Here is a 15,517-nt window from a genome sequence, read left to right as displayed (position 1 = left end):
AGCACATCCATACTCACAGATTCCATTTGATCTGATTCTGTCCAGGTAGAAAGGTGAAATAAACCGTGATCTGATTTTCAATGGATATTTGGCTAGAGCTACTGCTTTAGAGTTATGCACTGAGAAGATACTATAGATTTTTGACTAGTGGCTACTTCTTTCTCCGTCATCACATTCCAATAGTAGGTCATGATTTCAATAAATATAAAACCAGATAAACCTTACTGTTTTCATAAAAACAAAATCAGATGGATTTAACTACTGTTAAACTACAGCTGGTAGACAACAAAGGCTACATACAGCACAGTAGGACTACATGGCATTGTCTACCAGTATAAAAACTGGAAACCCAGGCTTTTTTGGTGGGTAGGGGATCAGGTCAGAAATTGCATATGGTTTAATTCTGTGTTTTTGCAATTTGAACACACAAAATCATTTTGTAACTTAGTTTAACTGTGTACTTCCTGAGTTAATGGCTAATTCTAAAACTATTTCAAATATTTTTCTATTTATTATGTCAAAATGACAATAAAACTGAAATGAGAAAGGGCTAACGTAAAAGTTTTTAAAATAATTTTCTGATACAACTGAAAATATTCTTTTTTTAACTGCACTAGCCCTTTTCTCATCCTACCTTTTCTATTGTCATTAAGGAAGATTTATTTTATTATTTTATTGAATTTTCCCTGAGTTCTAGCGTAAATTCAGATTTCAGTTAAAATTCTGAAAAGAGAGACTTTGCTATTATTTGCTAGGGAAGTGATTTTAGAACAATAGTGAAACATCTAATCTTTCTTTTCCTGATAAATAATTTAAGGACATTGTTAAAAACATTGATACTATTGCATTTGCAGTTTTTGGAAACAGCTTTTGGGAAATGATGGAGACAGTGACAGCCACTTTCTTAATCTGAAGTTTACTTAAGGTAAAAATCATATAGTAACTTAGCCGAAGACCTCTCAAATATTGCATCTCAGAGTGATCATTAGGACAGTATGAAGCATATTCAAAGCAACCCATCAAAAAATGCTGAATGAAAAAAATGGTTTATCATATGCATGTACAAAAATAAAATTATATGAGCAATGCTGACTTAAATCAGCATTCTTTTTCTGTAGGTCACATTTTTATAGTGTTTAACTTGCTATTTACATAGCATTTTTGAATTTCTTTGAACTTTGCAATTCACAGAACGCTATTTTAGTATTGCCTACAGTAATGCAGTTGGGAATTTTTGAAAGGGACAAAAAAAGCAGAACACTTACAATGAAAGTAAAGCTCTTCATCCCCTTCTTGATCAGCTTTGCTATAGCCACAATGCCTGAAAGGAAAGATGTCAGTTTTACTGGTAAATAATGATTTACTTCCTCACATCTGAAGTCCTGACAACATCAGTTCTTTGGGCTGGGATTTTCAGGCCATGAGCACCTAACTCCTGTAGGCCCTTTGAAAGCTTGAGCTATAATTCTCTTGACAGCAGAGGTTTAAATAAATCATGAACAGTTGTAATCAAAAGGCTTTTGTATCAAATACTAGTTGGGACAGGTCCTAAAGAACCTTGTTCTTGTGAAAAGCTTCTATGGATAAAACAGAGGATTAAAGAACTTGAAAGTAGAACACTACTTTACATGAGGGTATTCTTAACCTTACTGTGCCTCTTTTTCTTGAATGCAAAGTCATTTAAAGGCTGATCAGATAAAGTGTCAGGCTTCTCTGTGTGAGAGAAACTAAACAGAAAGGAATTTTCATGAGTACAAGTAAAGAATGTGGTAAGGGTTCCTTTTACAGCACATTCACATCAGACTGAAAGAACATCTTGATTTAAGAGTGTCTTGGATAAACTGTATAATTGATAACGAGATTTAAACAAAAAATGTCCTTACTATCCACGAGTTCCATTTCAGATTTGCAAATTACCATCTTAGATGTTCTTATGCCTAGGTAAAGTGCAATACCTTCTCCCGATGATGAATCCAAACACCATGAAGACCAGAATGATGGTTCCTGCCACAGCGACTACAGCTATGATAATAACAGGATTCTGTTCACTGGAAACAGCGGTGGCTGCAAACAGGGCAAAGAGCAGAGATTATCTTAAAATTATTCCCTGCAAAAAAGCTGCAAAAAATTAAATCGACCTTAATGAATTGCAGATGATTAGTTTACTTTTTTAGTTGCCCAAGACTCTTAAATTGATTAAGTTAAATAAAGAAAGGCCTCTATCAGAAACTCATCTCTGATCATCAACAGGAAATAAAAAGGGGTTATGCTGGAATTGCTCAAAGTGGTACAACTATTTCCCAAAAGTCATCACCAACCATTTCAGTTTGCTGAAAGCCAGCATCAACTCTCCTACTGCTGCATTTTGTTCTGCTTTGCTCGGTGACTAACTCCTTCCTAAAAGAGAACAAGACATCCCTGAAAAAGGAGACAGCAGGAGAATGAATGCTGAAGAGCTCCACTTCTAGCCTCTAAAACTGGTTGAAATGACTTTGATGATAATCCTAAGAAGCGGTATCCTAAGTATAATAAGAATTTTTAAGATGAAAGATTATCTATTACCACAGACTTCTTAGCATATTTCTTTCTTATTACTATTAATCACCATAAATTGTTATTATCACTTAAAATTTGTTTCTGTTAGCAATGAAAAAGTGTTTCCACAAACACAAAATGGAATTCTCCATGCTTCAGAGATTTTACATGCTAAAATATCCACACACTATTGCTCTTTTTATTCAGTTATGCCAATGTTATTAATAAATGCAAATATATGCATGTCACATTAATTTAAACTGAGGGTGTAAATACATAGCCTGAGATACCTCAAAGTTTGTTAAATACTGTACTTGCCACTCATCTAATGAGGGTGGACCTACACTCGGCTGCATTAAATGAGTACAATTCTACTGAACATTATGGAGCTATGCTGATTTGTAACAGTGAGTATCTGGCCTGGTCCAAGAGGCTGAGAATAAAGGAGGAGGCACCAGGCAGTGATAATGAGGTAGGGACTGTGAAAGTGTGAGTCATTTGGAAGCAGCAGAAAGGTGTAAAAAAAAAATAAAAATACTCTCAGCTGATTAACTAAACTGTAGATGGTATGTTAATACAGCTAATTGATTAAGTCATGGTAGTGCTAACTAAAGACAACGATCTTATGAATTTCACAGAATCTTGCTCTTGCAGTTTTCAGGTTCCCATAGAAACAAATACACTAGTCCTTTCCTTACTCTGTCTTAGGAGAAGTAAACCAATCAACATGATTTATTTTGTCACTGATCTGTGCTACATGCTTCCCCCCTAAAATAACAATCCTCCTGTTCTGTTAAACAGTGTAGAACAGCACCTCTGTGTCAAGATGAAATTTTCTTCTCCCCTAGTTTTATTTCCTAAAGAAACTTTATAATTTCTCAATGTTCTACATGATGCAGGCGAGGATTATCTCATTATTCATATTGGGCCTTAACTGAAAAGAACAAACGTTTATTTTTGAGTTGAGTATAACCTCCTGAGATCCTCAGGTCAGCAAGGTGCTACCAAAGGCCTGCACATATCCCATCTGTGCAATGTTTAGGAAATTAGTGTACTCTTGTACAGGAGTGTATGGGCGCAAATAATACAATTCAGTTCCTGTGTAACACTGACTGCCCATCAAATGACACAGCCTTAAACACAGGTATGTTGAGTTTATGCAAAATTTCCTAAAACTTTACCATTTCTTCTTAGAACTCCTCTGGAAAACTTACTTGGAAGTGAAAACGTAGCCATCTTGTCACAATGGCTAGTGTGCGAAGTTGTATCCATCTAACAGTTTGGAATAACACCCACTCGAACTTGTCACCTAATCTAGCAGCCAAGTTGAGTGCATAGAGGTTGACATATGTGAGTGGGTTGCTCTGCATAACTGCCTCAAGATGTTGGATACCAGCACATTCTGGAGGCAAGCCAAGGATGTTATTTGGGCTCTACAAAATGTTGGGGGCAGAGTAAACTGTCCAATTGGTAAGATAGGTGGGATGTAGTGCATGATGTACTTTTACATATTTGAAAAAAAACAACCTCTGGTTGTGGGCACGGTCTGGTGAGAATACAGTGACAGCAGTCTGAGACATCTGCCTCTGTTCATGTATTGTATCTGTGCTGCTTCTCCTGTTTGTGTTATGAACTCATGCTGTTACTTGGCTTACACGCAATTCAGATTCCAACTTCTGGAATGTGGTCTGACAGAAATAAAGATGTAAGAGTGCTGTAGAGAAAAGATTTTGGAGTGCAGATGGCATGGCTGCCATCCACTGGTGTTGCCACAGTGGTGGTGGCAGGAAAACATCAGCAAGACAGAGAATTCTGTCCTTGTCTCCAGTTAAGCTGTGCTCAGTCTTAGAAGGCAAGAGAGGGAGCAACTACAAGTGAAATCTGACATTGCAATATCTGCTAATCCAAAGGAATGAGACAGTTCTTACTTTAAAGAAGTTAAGGCTACCTTCTAAGTATATGGTTGAAGGGATGGGGAATGTACACCCAAATATCCTGGAGGATTTAAAAGAGGAGATTAATTGTAAAAGCTGTACTGCACCTCTAGCAACAATTTTTTCACGCAGGCAACCTGAAATGTATGAGCTACAGAAAATACTTGATGAAGTGAACATGAAAACTTCAACAATAAAGTGATTTAAGGTATCTTTCAAGTAATTCAGTGGATCAAAAGATAAAATTACCACTTAAGTGACATTCTTTGGATCTGCATTTTTTTCCTTTGGGACTTTTCTCTAATAAACAGCAGAAGTTCCAAGAACAAAATATAGTGATTCAGGTACTTTGTTCTGAGACATATATAGTACAGAACATAAATACACTACCTTCATAAAGCATTTTTGCTTTATAATTTTGCTTTTTTTTAAAAAGATAAGCATGTATATGTAGTCCAACGTATACAATATGTATGAATACAGGTATTAAATATGTATATTTTGCATATAAGGTTATATGACGTAGATTGTTTCTCAAATACTGAGAAGTGGCCATGCAGTTTTGATTACAATACAAAAATCTGTTAAATCGACTGCACCAATCAAGAGGTGCAAAACAACTGAAATATCAGGTGAAATTGAGTATGTGACAGGGCTAGCTAACTGTGCTGGTTGAGTACTATCACTATATATATTCTTGAAATAATCAGATAGTTTTAAAAGCCACATTCAGAAAGTCACTGGAATAAGTAGAAAACAGTGCCTCTTAACTGTAGCGTAACATGGGTTTACTGCTCACTTGTACAGTGCAGTATATTTCATAAAAATGATTCACTAATGTTCTTCTTATGAAATGCTAATGCATGCCCAATTTTATTAACCTGCCAGATCTGATAAAAATACAAATAAAATATGAGAAACAAAGACTCTTATTTGCATGAGAATTCTAAAATAACTTGTTAAGTATGCTATCTTTTTACCAACATTTTAATTATTTCTGAAAATTATATATGGAACATTGGAGTTGCTTATCATTGATGGGAACTGCATCCTTTACTCTCCTCTCAAGAATATTGAAAATATGCCACTTTTGAAATTTTCTTTTGTGAAAGCACATGACATGGAATGTCAAAAAACAAAGCTAGCCTGTGAGAAGAGAAAAAATCTAGTGTGCATACTGGCCAAGTATGTCACTGATTTGTATGTATCTTTTCATCACCTGGACTGAGAAAAGGTGTACATGATGCAAAAGGGTCAGATTTATTCTAGGATTTTCTACTCTTCCATAAGTTAATCAAACTTCAGTCAAGGCACTAGATTTCTTTAAGGCTTATCTCAGAAATGATCTTTGTTCATCTTAGTGGCTACTAGTCTGCTTACATGCAGTAGGAAAATACTCATGTCATTAACGAAATTTTGGGGAAACATTTTGGTCTAATAATTTTAAGCAACTGTGGTTAATTAGTAGAAATCTATGGCAGATTGCAAAAACCTTTAAATATTTTTTTATTTTCCCAGAAATTTACTCAGATATGAAATTACTTCTGTCTGTAACTCAGGATATTGTTGCTTGTATCTCAGAGATTTCACTGAATCTGACTGCCTATGTAAAGCAGAACTCTACAGATAAAAAGCCTTCTATCAGACAGAGCTAATAACATTGGTCATAATATTTTATTGCTACCATTATGATAATTACTATTTCAATTAAGTCTATCAGGTGTGTGCTATTACTTCTTATTGATAATTTTCACATCCTGCGTGGAAACAAGATTAAGATCCAAGTACTGTTTTTTAAATATACCCACAAATTCTTCAGGCGACACCTGGCTGCAGTTAAATAAGATGCAATTGTGTGTATCTGCATAAAGCACAGAGCAGAGCTGGTATCTGTAGCTTTTGAACCTGTAGGCTATGTATTTTCAGCTCCAAACTAGGCTGAGCTGCTAGAAAGGTCAACCTGAAGCAAATGACTCAAACCCAAATGACCAAATTTTTCTGCCAGGGATATGGACAGCTCCCATCAGCTGGCTCACGGCTACCACCTCTCAGTGGTACAAAAGTTTCCTCCTGAAGATTCAAAACGTGGAAGTATGCATGCACATACATGATGAGTCGTGAAAAATGTGTCAGTGAAATTTCTAGACAAACAAGGGTATGTGATTGGTTTCAGCATCAAGAAAGTGCAAGCTCTCCCAAAGTATCTCCCTGCTGAGTTGTCACAGACGAATCTCTGGTGTACTGTATGAGCAAGTTCATGCTCCAGGTTTATACTTTCCTTTGTGAGGATTTAAGGAGTCTGTTTTTTTCTTTACACAGCTTATTGCTTATTACAAGAACCTTAGAGAAATCCAATGTCTTTGAGACCTTTATTTCTTTACTAAATATAAGTGAAACTGAGCTCAGAAGATAGTAAGAACAGACATATATCTGAAAAAAGACAATCACATATGTAAACAAAACTGTGTAAAAGTTTGTTTTTGTTTGTTTTCTTTTTTTCCTAGGAAATGACACAGAAAAATATGTCCTGGGGAAGCCTCAATGGATTGAATCTGTTCTTCCTTTCTCTCCTCAGTTACTGAAGAATCTAGCAGAATTGCTCAGCTCGTATAACCTCTTGTGAGAAGGGAATATATGTGTGCTCAAATAAAAAAAAAAAAAAAAAAATTCATTTTCTCTGCATCAGAGAAGAAGAACCCAATGTTACAAATATAATGGCTATTTATAAGAGTTTATATTATAATATAATACAATTATATTATAATATTTATAAATATTAGAATACTGTAGTTCTATGGTAAAATAACTAATTGAAGTTCATCCTTCAAAATACAATGACAAAATCCACTCAGAATTTTTTTTTCTTCTGATCTTAATAACATTGCCTATGACTCTTTAATTTTTTGCTCTACTTACTACTTCTGAAATGCTTCACTTGTTACTTAATGAAAATGCAAATTTCCCATAGATCCAAATGTTTACCTGTGGCTTCTTCTAGTGTGGCAACATCCAGTCTGGGGCTATAATTTCCATAACCAGCAGCAGTAAAAGCACGAATCTGGAAAACATATACTGTTCCTGGCTTTAGGTTATTAATAGAAGCTGAAGTGGACTTGGTTTTTACTGTTGAATAGGTTCTCTCCCTTTGATCCTGGAAACAATCAGACAAAAGATTTAAATGACATTTACAGGTCAGATTTTATCATGGTTACACATCAGCAACTGACAGCCAGCCTGGGTAGTTTATTTCAATTTGTTGAATGTTTTTTTTTTCCCCATCATAAAAAATAAAGCATACTCTGTGGAGTATTACAAAATACTGCCATTGCAATGACGAGGTCGAAGTGTAACATAAAATTCAAATGGGATGCTCATGTTGTTACTCATAAAAATCCAGACATAAAACAATTGCTTCTTTGGCTCGGATTACATTTTGTGAAATTATGATGGTAAAATAGCTTGAACGCAGTTTTCCAGAGGGACCTGTAGAGTTTAAACAGTTCAAGGACAGGGAAATCTGTTACTGTACGGTCAGAACACATTCTGTTCCTAACTTCCAACACTTCTAAAAAATTATAATAGGACTAATGTTTACCCGGATGGATTTTGCATCAAGATCTTAGGTCTCTGAGTAGAAATTTTCAATTTTTTCTCTAGGTGTTCTCACGTTCTGACTCTATGGCATCAAGAAGAATCCGGGGAGAGAAGCTCAGTATGACACTTTCAAAATACAAAGCTGTAATATTACAAGTCCTATGAGTAACTGCTCACTTTCAAATGTGATAAAAACTGTATCAAAGATATTTATTATATTCAAAAAGTTACAGAATCATAAAATCATTAACGTTGGAGAAGTCCGTTCACCTACCACTAATGTTGTCCACTAAACTATATTCCTTAGTACCGTATCTACACATTTCTTGAACACTTCCAGAGCCAGTGACTCAACCACTGCCCTCGGCAGCACATTGCATGTCTGACCACCCTTTCAGGGAAGTTTTTTGTAATATCCAACCTGAACCTCTCCTCGTGCAACTTGAGGCCATTTCATCTAGTCCTATCACTAGTTACACAAGAGAAGAGACCAACCCCCAGCTCACTACAACCTCCCTTCAGGTAGTTATAGCGATAAAGTCTCCCCTGAGCTGCCTCTTCTCCAGACTAAACAATCCCAGTTCCCTTGGCTGCTCCTCATAAGACCTGTGCTCCAGATCTCTCACCAGCTTCATTGCTCTTCTCTGGACACACTATGGCCTCCATGTCTTTCTTGCACTAAGGGGCACAAAAGTGAACACATTATTCAAGATGCAGTCTCACCAGAACTGAGTAGGGGATTTATCACTTCCCTGCTCCTCCCAGCAACGCTACTTCTGATACAAGCCAGGATGCCATTGGCTTTCTCAGCCACCTGGGCACACTGCTGGATCATGTTCAGCTGAGCATCAGCCAACACCTGCAAGTCCTTTTCCTCTGCAGAGTCTTCCAGCCACTCTGCTCTAAGCCTGTAGCACTGACTGAGGTTGTTTGGCTGAAGTGCAGGACCCAGAACTTGGTCTTGTTGAACTTCATCCCATTGGCCTCAGCCCAGCAATCCAGCTTCTCCAGATCCCTCTGTAGGGCCTTCCTACCCTCAGGCAGATCAATCCTTCCTCTCAGCTTGGTGTCATCTGAAAATGTACTGAGTGTGCATTCAATCCCCTCATCCAGGTCATCAATAAAGATATTAAACAGGGTGGGCCCCAATACTGACCCCTGGGGAACACCACTCGTCTCCAGCTGGCTTTAACTCCATTCATTACCACTCTATGGGCCCAGCCATCCAGCCTGTTCTTTAACCAGCAAAGAGTGTATCTGTCTAGGCAAGAGCTGTCAGCTTCTCTAGAAGAATACTGAGAGAGATAGCATCAAAAGATTTGCTGAAGTCAACAGCTTTTCCCTCATCTACCAGGTGGCTGGCTCACTTGATCATAGAAAGAGATGAGGTTGGTCAAGCAGAACCTGCCTTTCATGAACCTATGCTGGTTGAGTCTGATCCTGTGGCTGTCCTGCATATGCTGTGAGGCCTCACTCAAGACGACCTGTTCCATAACCTTCCCTGGCATCGAGGTCAGGCTGACCAGCCTGTAGTTCTTTAGATTCTCTTTATGACCCTTTCTGTAGATGAGAGTCTTCATCACATTCATGGGATTCATCACATTTAATGATCGAGATTATCTTTCAGAACAGATAAGTGCAGCTCTGTTGATTTTCAGTGGCAAAAGCAACCCTGACTTGAAGGGCAGAAGAGATGAGCTAACCAAGCATCTGGATGCACCACATGACCAGAGAAGAATGAGCTTTATAAGGCAGTGCTAATGAGACAGATACAGGGGAAGGAATAAATCTGTAACTCATTTCAATTTGTCAGCTAAGAAATGATGGAGAACTTTCCCCTTTACAGTCAACAAAGCAGCAAAGGCTTCTACTGAAATACTGGATTCAACACAACATATATGATTTCTTTTCAGAGATTCACTAATGGCTTCTCTTGGGCCTCGCTCTCTCAGTCATTTGCACAAGCCCATCAACTCAGCTCGCAACAATTTTTCATATCTTCTCCAAGAAAATTTAAATCATCTGTAAGTGTGGACCATGGTGGAATGTATGTTGATATGTGAGAAAAGAACAGGAATGCTTGAGAGAGGAGAATCGAGCATAATAAGACTGTAAATACTCATACAGATTCACAACAGTAAGCCACAGTGGAATTTCAGAGTTTTGGGTTTGAACCACAAATGAGCCTTATTTGCAGTTCTTGAATTAAAAAAAATAAATAAATAAACCAAGTAAAGGCAAAGAAGTAAAAATAACCTGAGCTAGAAACATCACAGGACTGGCTTACTTGGGAGATTTCAGGCATTATCCACTCCGGCTGTAGCCAGGAGGATGAGAGGTGAAAAAAAACCACTTACCAGAACACTTCAGAACCACAAAAAATGTTTGATTTAATTTGGCCTTAAAAGTAGCTGAAAATGTCCAGATCTTGATTTTTTTGTTTGTTTGTTTGTGGGATTTTTTATTTTTTATTTTTTTTGGGGGGGGGAGGGGGCTGGTTGGCTTAACACAATAATGGAACAAGAAAACCTGCCTTTCTAATTCTGAGCAAAAAGCTTATGATTCAAACTGATCTGCACTGTTTTGAAACAAAAGCAAGTCATTAAGCATTTTTTTAATAGACTCACTGAATTAAAGGTTTAAATTCAGTATGTCTGTGACTAGCTGAAGGATCAGGTTCTTACTCTCTTTTCTTAATTTCACTGCAATAAATAGAATACTGGCAAGTTTCCTTCACTTACAAGAAAAAAATAACTGCAATTCCTGTCTTGGCAAATACAGGAAATTGGCAATGAATTTCTCCTGTTTGTTTAAAGTAGAATTAACATGTGGGAATAATAAACAGTACATTCTAGTAGTTATCATATGAGAAAAATATAATATCTTGGGCAATTTTTTGTTTAATTTATTTTAACAGACCAGGAGCTATTGTGGATACAAAGCCAAGCAAAATCATATATATATATTTTTTTCCTGTTTGCAGAGAGAACAGTTTTGCTTTTGGCAAATATGTGTCTTTTTTTTCATTCTATTTTGTTAGTGTATAGACTTCTTTTGTGTGAATGTGTGAGGGAAAAAAATTACTTGCCAAAATGAGTAAAATTCCTTTCACAGAAATGTTCAGCTAACATGAAATATCTGCTAAGTTTTGTTACAAAAGTCATCAAAGTGAACAACTAAAACTGGAAATTAACATCAACAAATAACCAATTTATTCCCTTCTCAGTTCATATAGATATCTATTGGTAAGAATATTTCTGTAATTAAGCACTGTGACACTTGATTTTATATCCATTCTGTTCTGAATTTATCTGACTGCATGTTAGCTAGCAAGTTGACATACTTTTGCTGATATAGAGATACTACTACCTTGTTTGTAGAGATGAAATATCTTCACAAGTGATCACAAAGGAGCTCCTTTGTTCATTTCCTTGAATTTTTTTTTAAATATTCTTTTTTCCCCTTCCCAGAATGCTATATAAAAACTAGGAATATGCTATTTGCTACAGTAAATCAGATGAGCCACACTTAGATCACTTCCTATGACAAGCATATAGCTGCACAACTTGCCTTTACCCCATTTTCATGTAGCTTACAGCTGCATGTGGCCCTGCTTATATGCTGTCAGATTTTTTTTATTCTGGAGTACGTCAAGGCTATCAAGAATGAAGGCCTAGACGTGCTGAAATGAATGGCAAAACTCTGACAGACATCAATAAGATTGCAATTTCAGTCTAACAGAAACAGAGATCACTTCATCTATTATTGAGAAGCAGCCCTCTGCACCAAGAGAAGGAGTAAAAAACAAATCTCTTGTTCATGGGTCTTTTTAAAAGGACAAATAAGGAATATTTATCAGCTGAAACTATAAGAAGTGTAAAAGTTTTCAGACACTAAGTCTAAGCTGTTCAACTTAAAATGTAATAGCAAATGCACTCAAGGATTGTATTTGATGTCTCATCTCAAGACTGGAATCACAGTGACACAGAAGGAAATAAAAAAAGCTTTAAAGACAATGTAAGGAAGAATGGAAAACAACAATTCTCATGGTAAAATATCCACAGTCCAATTTAGCAGTGGGAAAATTGTAGGAAAAAAAAAAAGGCTGATTTTGAGCAGATAGTTCACTTTTATTGTACTAAAATACAATATATGTGACATAAACTAGCAATAATATTTGCAGGGAAGCACTACTTATTAAAAGTGAGCACAATCACTGTGACTTTGAAGAGATAGGGTAGTTGATAACATGGTTATGGTTACAACATTGTTCCACAATTTAGTGAGGTAACATGCTGCAAACAGTACATCGTTGTACATTATAGATAATCTATGCACTTACTTTCTCATAATACTTGATTTCATATTCAGTAATGACTCCATTGGGATGTTCTGGTTCCTGCCAGGAAAGCTCCACGCTCCTCTGCAGCACTCTCTCTTTCATTACTCCACTGACTTGTGAGGGAGCTGTTTGGACAAGATGCGTCAATAAATAATGAGGAAATTTGTTGGATGCCTAAAATCACATGTCATTACTGACCCACCCCATGCTGAGCCACTTTTATTAAGGTAAAAGAAAGCACCTTTTCATAGCTCACAATTCAAAGCTAATGAATATTCAAGCAGTATCCTACTACTGTTCATAAACTTAGAATGGAAATCAAATTAAAGTGCAAATAGCAAAAAAGTGGCATTATTGAAGTTAGTGCAAAACTGAAATTGAAGAGATAGGAATAATAATTAGGTAAATGAATTCTAATTAAGACAATAGATAGATTTTTAGATTGACTTATGATAAGAATCTAAATATTTATTGCATTTGTTTCAACAGTACTTATAAAAAGAAAAATAATCTGTTAGAAACAAAACTACATATTTTAGGCTGACTTCATGTAGTTGATACCAATGCTGCTTAACAAATAACCTGCCAAACTATCTGATTACAGCATGATTTAGAGATGAAAACAACTTTGTTAAGAGACTTCTGCATTTATTCAAACCTTCCCAGAACGTTCTCTCTTTAGAGCTGAAGTTTCTGGTATGTAATGAAAGTCTGAGGCAATTTAAGAAGCAGATCTTATGAAATAAAGGGTCACTATATTCCTCTTCCTCACTGCACACAGTCACACACACACACATACAGAGTTTCCTAATAAACAACGCTCACAATCAGGTGTCATTTGAAATTTCTGAAAAACAATCTACAACCATTAAATGGCTATTGAATTTCATTTAACGATAGTTATTAACTAGTATAGTATGAGTGACTGAAAAAGTAACTTTCTTGATCAGCTTATCTCCTGCTTAATAAAAAAGAAAGGCTGTGGAGTTACTGCTGATGGGTACTTCCAAAGAAATCCTAGCATCCTACTTTTCCACAAACATACATGCTGCATACAGGAATGTGCGCACAGAATTCCTGTAAAATCATAGCTCTTTAAAAAATAGCTATAGCACTATAACTATGTAGAACTTGGCCTTGTTCCTGTTCAATTTATTGGAAATAATTAAATTATTATTTAATTTATCATTTTAAATAATTAAAAAGGGTGTAACACTAATCAGATGAAAGAGAGATAAAGAGAGAAGCTGATTCTCCTCTCCTTTATTCAAAAACAAGGTGACAATTGCATTTATAGGAAAATGATATTATTTGGAGACTAGATTCAGAAGACAGGAAAGTAAGCAAAAATAAGATATACATTTATTTATGTATCCTTCAATATTGAATTTATAATTTTTAACAAACATAATGAAAATTTAAATTTTTTCTTTTTCCTATGGGAAAAAAACAGAAACAACTTTATTTCAGAACTGTATACAATGCTTTCACTATGTAAAATTATTACCATTGATTTCATACGGATACAAATTCTGTTACAGAACAAGGATACTTTGCTGTAACAAGTAGGCAAACTACATTTTTTCTTTTACCATACATCTCAAAATTTAATTCCAATAATTCCCATTAAAATATCCTCATTTTGCTTCATTTAAAGAACACACGAAGAAAATATGAAGAATGCACAGTCCTCTAGCATTAAAACAAAAACTTAAAGTAAGAATCTTTAACGCACAACTAATATGATAATTCTCTAGGAAACTTAAAATTGGATTTCCAGTTTCATATTTTAATTCTGTTTCTGGCTCTTTTTATTATAACATGCATAGTCACAGAGGTTTTAAAATTAAATTTATTTACATTTCACTAGAGGCTCCAAGAGTCCATAAAAATTAAGAATAGAAGCCATGCATGATAATTTTCATTATAAACTATTATGCCATGTATTCAATATAATCAAAGTTGAAGACCTCTTAATGTAGGCTGCCAAACTAATAAAATCATAAAATTGTGTCATGCAAACACCATGGGCTGATAAAGCTTTCCAGAGTCAGGATCTATCACTCCTTGAATACTCTTTCTAAAAGCTTAGAATATTTTCACCCTCTAATTAGAGTACATACATTCTTTTTGTAGCTAAGAGAGTGGAATGTGGAATGTAGAAAACTTATTTACTCTATCATCTAATTTCTGTACAGTATTTAACTAGCTGTCTTCTTTGTCTCAATAAGTAGCACAACAGTTCAGCTGAATTTCAAGAGAGGTCATTATGTTTCATGTATAATGTATCACATACAGATAAATGTTTTTGGACTGTTAATTTTACTTTTTACTAAATTTACTTTTTAGATGTTCAAAATTGTTAATGTTCATACTTCTAATGAAACAACTTTATATTATCTATGTCACTAGAAATTGTTCTCAACATTCACTGCTTTTTGTTTTAGCTTATCCAATTTTTTTCATTCCGATGGTCAGAGCATTCATTTTTTCTAAGCATTCGAGTAAAATGAACTCACTTCCTCTGGCATTAGTTAATTTTGGAGATGTAGGAAGGGAACGGCAATGTGAGGAAGGTGAAACAGAGAAGAGGAAAGATGTTGATAGGGGAAGGGAAATATAAAAGATTCCCACTTAACATCTGAACAAAGCATATCTCAGTCATATTCCATTCTTAAGGAATTTACATGCAAAAGAAAATCTCAGTGAATTATTAGCCATGCAAGCCAGTATGCGAAGTCTTAAATAAATGAGCTGTGTTTCCTGATTATTAATATTCTTTTCATTCAAGCATGATCAGATTAAAAGTTTTTTGTTTGTATCTTTTTCCTTTTATTTTTTTTTTAGCCAAAAATATTCTGCTATATTTCAGCAGTAGAAGAATCTATAATAAAGCAGAATAGAGAGCCCAGCCCTGCAGGCTGAATATGTTGGCAATTTTGACCTTGAGTCTATGCGTTTGTGAGGCTCTGAAAATAATAATATTGTATATAAGACCAATATTGCAAGATATTCCTAAAATGTAGTATGTTATCTGAACTTATTTTGTTTCCTACTTTGAGCCTCAACAGTTGTTGGGGGAAGACAAGATACACCAGCCTATTGCTATTGG

The 15,517-nt window shown here is 35.5% G+C and overlaps 1 protein-coding gene across 6 annotated transcripts in view; it reads right to left on the bottom strand.

Annotated features, from left to right (window-relative positions):
* Positions 1–15,517, bottom strand: part of EPHA7 (EPH receptor A7) — a 169,720-nt gene that overhangs the window by 46,333 nt on the left and 107,870 nt on the right. For all 6 annotated transcript variants that reach the window (XM_085217627.1, XM_085217626.1, XM_085217624.1 and 3 more), the window contains exons 6-9: positions 12,406–12,530; positions 7,452–7,620; positions 1,956–2,064; positions 1,266–1,321 (exon numbers count right to left, since the gene is read on the bottom strand). In XM_085217627.1, the coding sequence (XP_085073753.1) occupies positions 1,266–1,321; positions 1,956–2,064; positions 7,452–7,620; positions 12,406–12,530 (459 nt within the window). The remainder of the gene's footprint in view (positions 1–1,265; positions 1,322–1,955; positions 2,065–7,451; positions 7,621–12,405; positions 12,531–15,517) is intronic.

This window comes from Meleagris gallopavo, chromosome 2, assembly GCF_905368555.1.
Source record: "Meleagris gallopavo chromosome 2, MGAL_WU_HG_1.1, whole genome shotgun sequence".
NCBI classification, from domain to species: Eukaryota; Metazoa; Chordata; class Aves; order Galliformes; family Phasianidae; genus Meleagris; species Meleagris gallopavo.
The sequence above is the reverse complement of the archived record's forward strand: the minus strand, read 5'-3'. Positions and strand labels throughout refer to the sequence as shown.